The sequence below is a fragment of the Lynx canadensis genome, chromosome B3 (genome assembly GCF_007474595.2).
Source record: "Lynx canadensis isolate LIC74 chromosome B3, mLynCan4.pri.v2, whole genome shotgun sequence".
NCBI lineage: Eukaryota > Metazoa > Chordata > Mammalia > Carnivora > Felidae > Lynx > Lynx canadensis.
Genome location: NC_044308.2, coordinates 131760612 through 131766611, shown reverse-complemented (window position 1 = coordinate 131766611; position 6000 = coordinate 131760612). Strand labels below are relative to the sequence as shown.

Sequence of the window (6000 nt, the reverse complement as noted above, 5' to 3'; positions counted from 1 at the left end):
GGGCGCGAGACACCCCACTTGACGGCCGGCGGCGCCCGCGGCCCTCAGAATGTTCCGCGAGGCGAGGGTTCTCCTCCCGCCCGTGGGCTGAGGCGGCGGCGGCAGAGGCCAGAAGGAGCGACATGCACCTGTCCGGCGCGGCTTAGAGGTCGCGGCAGGCGGGAAGTCCCGGCCGCCAGCGGGAGGGCTTTCTTGGCCGGGCCGCGGCCGCCTGCCGCTGCCGCGGGCCCAAGCCGGAGCGGCGGGGTGGGCGCCCCGACATGGCGGCCCGGAGCGCCCCGAACTGCCACCTGCGACTCGAGTGGGTGTACGGCTACCGGGGCCACCAGTGCCGCAACAACCTCTACTACACGGCGGCCAAGGAGATCGTGTACTTCGTGGCCGGCGTCGGCGTGGTGTACAGCCCGCGGGAGCACCGGCAGAAGTTCTACCGGGGCCACAGCGACGACATCATCAGGTACGGGGGAGGGGGGCGGCCGTCGCCCGTGCGACCCGCTCGCGGAGTTGGCACTTGCGCGTCATTCCGGGTGCGGTGACCCGCTGCTGCAGGGAGCATCACCCCGGACGGAAACCCACCAGTGTCTTGTCCCGGATCCACCCTGGTGACACCCGGCGAACCCCTTTCCGTCTCGGTGTTCTAGAGTCTCTCCCTTGCGTCGGTGCGGAGACACCGGGCGTTCGGTTTTATGGCTTTGTGCCCTTCTCCCTCCTTCGAATTTATGAAAACTGCAAAAAGGTTATTTTGGTAGCGGTTTACTCCTTTAAATCCCGTCAGAGATTTCTTATTAAACGAATTCCGAAAGGGCCCGGGAGAAATCCTTTACCTAACGGGAAACTGATAAAGAAAGGCACCGCAAGCTGTGGGCTCTAAAATACTGGTCCTGGGAAGCGCCCCCAGTAGCATCCTGGAGGGCACTCACCTCCTGGCCATAATGATTAGTTCGGGTTTCACTGCCTCCTGTTATCAGATAGAAGAGAAACCCCGGCAGCCTTCAGGTGATTCATTGGAAATTAAAAATCTGCACACCTAAGGGCACTTTGGTAGGGGTTCAGCTGAACAAGCAGCTGAAAGTGAGTCTACTGATTTCCAATTCTCATTTCCTCTCAAGGACTCCTAAATAGATTTAGTGTTTTTTATTTAAATCACTTTTTTTTTTTTTTGCATTGTAATTCTGTTTTCAATGCTTGTTTACATTTTAGTGAGCCGGTATATTTGAAATGTAATTTCCAATCAGTGTCTCCGCAGGACTTTTCCGACAAAGTTAAAAGCTGCAGAAATTCTCCTAGGCCATCGGTTATGCTTCAAGCACAGCATTTTTGTCCTTGACAGGAGAATACCTTTTAAAAGATTCTGGGAATGTGTTTGTGGGCTGCTGCTTGGTTTTTTTGTTTTTTGTTTTTGTTTTTGTTTTTTTTTGTTGTTGTTGTTGTTTTTAAACAAGAGATTCTGTGATTTGACTTGGTTACTAAGTTATACTCCCTTCTTTATGTTCCACAGGATTTAAATCGGGCATTTGAAATCCAGTAGCTTGGTTTGATGTTTTGTAGGCAAGATGCTCTGGCACTTGAATTCTGTAAATAACAGAGTTGTACTGCTAGTTTGCGTGTCTGTGCCTGTGTGGTTTGTAAATGGGAAAGGGGGGCCTAAAGGTAGAGCAAGATGTAGTAAAGATAAGGAGAGCAGAAATTGACATTCTGGAATAGGGAATGAGGTGGTATTTTTGTTCGTTGGTTGTGATTCACCTCAAGAGTAGAATTTGCCCCCAGTTCTTTGTTGTTTTCCCTAATAGTTTCCGCTTTCTCTCTTTTTTCTTGTGTTAGGTCCCTCGCAATACAGGGGAGGGTAGCTTTACTCAGCTGAAGCAGCCTCAGCTGAAGCCCTCTTGCAGATAGTATGTTTGTTGGGTTGAATTCAGTAGGTGTGATGGGTGTGAAGGATTTTGAGGTCTTCTCAGGGTGCACTTCTATTGTTTTTACTTCTTGGTAGTTGAGAGCAGGATGGTACTAAGGCCTTCTGAGACTAGATATGGTTTATTTGACGGGGATAAATGATGTTGTGTTTATCCTGCAGCAATTAAAACTATATTATATGTCACACTGCTTGAGTTTTTATAATTGTGTTTCAGTAAACATATATATATGACTAATTTTTGCCATAAATGAATGCATGCTTATGATTTTATGCAAATGATTCATCCTTAAAATAATTTCTAACAAGAAGATTTCCCCAAAAATTGCAGTGGGGTACTAAAATCTGAATCATGTAGTATCTTGAAATTGGTGGCGTATATTTAATACAGTATCAAGATTATAACGTAAACATCAGTGAATGACAGGGCTCTGGAAATTTTATTTCAGCCAATAATGACACAAATCATTCTTGTGAAATAGATCCAACAGATTTTCAAACCTTTCAATTTGTTTTCAATTCAATGTTTGAAGTAGAAGTATAGAAACTACTCCAGTAACTTTTCAATTATGTCATAGCAGAAAATGTAATACTCATAAATGTGACACATGGTGGAAAACAATGTTCCTGCAAAGTTAGGTTTAGTAATAAAAAAGCCAATACTGTTTTTACCATGTTTTGTTTCCATATTTGGTTGAAACTTGTGTAGAATTTATTGGTCAACTAGGACTTAGTCTGGGTCTAAGATTATTCCAGAATGAGCAGATTGTTCTTAGATTTTGAAAACGTAGGTGCTATAGTAATTGTAAAGACTGGTTCATGACCAGTCTGTCATGTGCTAACCAGTTCTCTTACCATTTTACTACATCTAGTATGGCCAGTGGTGGTGCCATGTGACTTGTCTGATTTTATCTGTGTTGCTTGTAATTGTCTTCTTTTTGCCATATCTCTATATATACTTCTCTGGTAATTTATTCTTTAGTTATATTTATTTTAGTACTACAGATTTATGTAGAAATTCATTTCACTGTCAGAAATCATATAGGAGGGGCACCTGACTGGCTCAGGCAGAAGAACATGCGACTTTTGATCTCAGGGTTGTAAGTTTGAGCCCCACGCTGGGTGTAGAGATTACCTAAAAATAAAATCTTAAAAAAAAATAATACAGGAATTTTAAGGTCACTTTTTCTTTCTTTTTTTTCCCTCCCTACTGTGTCTCAAGTTAAAATGATAATGATAAAATTCTCCAGCTGTTAACTGTTTATTACAGGTTTAAATTATAAAATAAAATAATTATAAAATATTCTAGACTACTGCCAGTTTTAGCACAAGAAGCACATCTATAGCTTGGTCTATATTTTGAAACTTTTCCCAGTTGTCTTCCCAAAGGATGAAATGACTTTAAAATTTTATTTTGCTAGTTACTTCCCAACACTTTTTGTCACGTTTGTTCTTGAAATGAATATTATTGACAGTTTTCAAATCACTTATCACCAGTGAAGACCACTCACTGATGGACTATAGTTCGCATGGTGCATTTTGTTACTTGATTCTGGTTTTCTTGTGCACATGAGCCTCCACATTGAACAGCCTATGCCCATTGTTTGTATATTTTCTAGGTACAGAATTGAAGTTTTTTTTTTTTTTTCCTAAACATGGTGAAAGTATCTCACAAGGTGATGATGAGACCAAATTACATAATGCATCCGAAATACTTTGAAGGGAGTACCATATTATATGGTTGCAGGTTAGAATGATAATTATTCATTGCTTCTAGGTATGACTTTTTTTTTCTTTAGACAAAATGAAAGGTGTAGTAGCTCCTTCCTTCAATTGTGGTAGGTGGTGTCCTTAAGAAAGCAAACTGACCAACTGTGACCAATAAGAACCTGGTGAGTGAGGAGAAGCCTGGCCTTAAAGCTTTCCCTCCCAAATGGTGGCTGAGCAGTGGACTCTGATGGATTGGGAAGCGGGGGGGGGGGGGGGGGGGGGGGGGGGGTGGAGAAAAGGAAAAACTGATCAAGCCTCACCGTAATCTAGTAAAAGTAGATAACAGCTCTGTATTTATGGTATAGAAATTGAATTTATTCAGGGTGCCTGGATGGCTAAATTGGTTAAGCTTTCGATTCTTGACTTAAGCTCAGGTCACGATCTCAGGGTTTGTGAAATTGATCCCCACATGGAGCTGAATGCTGACAGTGCAGAGCCTGCTTGGGATTCTCTCTCTCCTCTCTCTCTCTGTCTCAAAATAAATAAACATTAAAAAAAAGAAATTAAATAATACAAGTCAAATTCTTGTTGGAAAAGCAGTTCAGAATGTCTGATCATTTTATGGTGGATCAGGGTTTTTTTTGTACCTTTACATGGGTTTAAGATACAACTTTTTAAGGTCAGGAAGGAATTACTACAAATCTACCTGTTGTCTGCTTATGTGTTTTCAGATATATGGTCAATATTTCTCAAACCAGGCTGATTATCAGAATCCTTTAAAGAGCTTTTTGCCAATTTTTTAGACTTTTCCTTAGGTGCACTAAGTCAGAATCCTCTATATATAGTTGGAGCCCGGAAATCTTTTTAAAGTGCCCCAGATAATCCTGTTTGGGAAGCAAACTGCCAGTCTGTATCCTAAAACATGCATGACTGGAATTCTCAACAAATAAGCAATTTGAAAAATGAGTATAAACCCTCCCTTCAAAGCTGGTACCATAATTTTCTTAAGCATTGTGTAATATTTAGAAGCAGTAATTCCAAAAATATTAGAATGTATACAGAATATACACTAGAATATATACAGGACATAAAATATCCCTGTGTTTAAGTTACTAGAATTTGGTGTTTAACTTTCACAGACAGTATGATGATTCTATTCTGCAAGATTTCATGTTCTGTCTCTGAATATAAAAATATTTATGGTTGTTTTACAAATACTGCATGGTTTAAGGGATAACATTAAGAGATGTTTTCAGAGAAAGGTGAAATTATCTGGGGGCACCTGGGTGGCTCAGTCAGTTGAGTGTCTGACTTTGGCTCAGGGCATGATCCCACAGTTCGTGAGTTCAAGCCCTGCATTGGGCTCTGTGCTGACAGCACGGAGACTGGAGCTTGCTTTTGAGTTCTGTGTCTCCCTCTGTCTCTGTGCCCCTCCCCTGCTCACGCTCTCTCTCTCTCTCTCTCAAAAATTAAAAAAAAAAAACATGAAAAAAATTAAAAAGAATTATCTGGAATAACAGTTCAAGATATCATAAATGTAAATTAAATGTATTTTTATTGTTTACTTAAGGGAAAAGTCAGATTTTTAGGTTTGCATTATAATAACTATTGTTTTATAATGCCTCATTGAATATGCAGGGAACTAACAAAATATATTTTGGATATAAATTAAGGAAAACATGGAATAATAAATTCTTAGAACTATTAAGAACTTACTGTTCAATGCCTTTTCACACCTCAAAGAAATACAGGTTTCCTCTGCTATCTTGAAAGTAGCATGTTCCGGGGCGCCTGGGTGGCGCAGTCGGTTAAGCGTCCGACTTCAGCCAGGTCACCATCTCGCGCTCCGTGAGTTCGAGCCCCGCGTCAGGCTCTGGGCTGATGGCTCGGAGCCTGGAGCCTGTTTCCGATGCTGTGTCTCCCTCTCTCTCTGCCCCTCCCCCATTCATGCTCTGTCTCTCTCTGTCCCAAAAATAAATAAAAAACGTTGAAAAAAAAAATAAAATCATTTAAAAAAAAAAAAAAAAGAAAGTAGCATGTTCCTATGAAACCTTTTATAAGCCAGAATGACATAAAGTGAAGAAGCAGTCACCATTCATTTATATGGAAAAATTTTTGTGCATTCCTAGATCCCAAAAATAACTTCTCTTTGCTTTTCTGAAGCAAAGAGAATAACTTCTCTGCTTTTCTGTGCTTGGGACACATCTTGCTAATGGATGCACAAGATAAATTAAGATATAAAGCACAAATGCTCCCAGTCACAGTTCAGAACTATGACAGCTTGATGCTAGGATGCTGAATGTAGTTCCAAGCAAGGAGCTTGGTGGAGCCACTCTCCCTGGTTGGGGTACATGCTCTGTAACAGCTTGCAGTAAAACAAA

General features: G+C 41.3%; 1 protein-coding gene across 3 annotated transcripts in view; it reads left to right on the top strand.

Annotated features, from left to right (window-relative positions):
• The first annotated feature begins 260 nt into the window (after window positions 1-260).
• Window positions 261-6000, top strand: part of EML5 (EMAP like 5) — a 179326-nt gene continuing 173586 nt past the window's right edge. For all 3 annotated transcript variants that reach the window (XM_030319747.1, XM_036064284.1, XM_036064285.1), the window contains exon 1: window positions 261-457. In XM_030319747.1, coding sequence (XP_030175607.1) covers window positions 261-457 — 197 coding nt within the window. The remainder of the gene's footprint in view (window positions 458-6000) is intronic.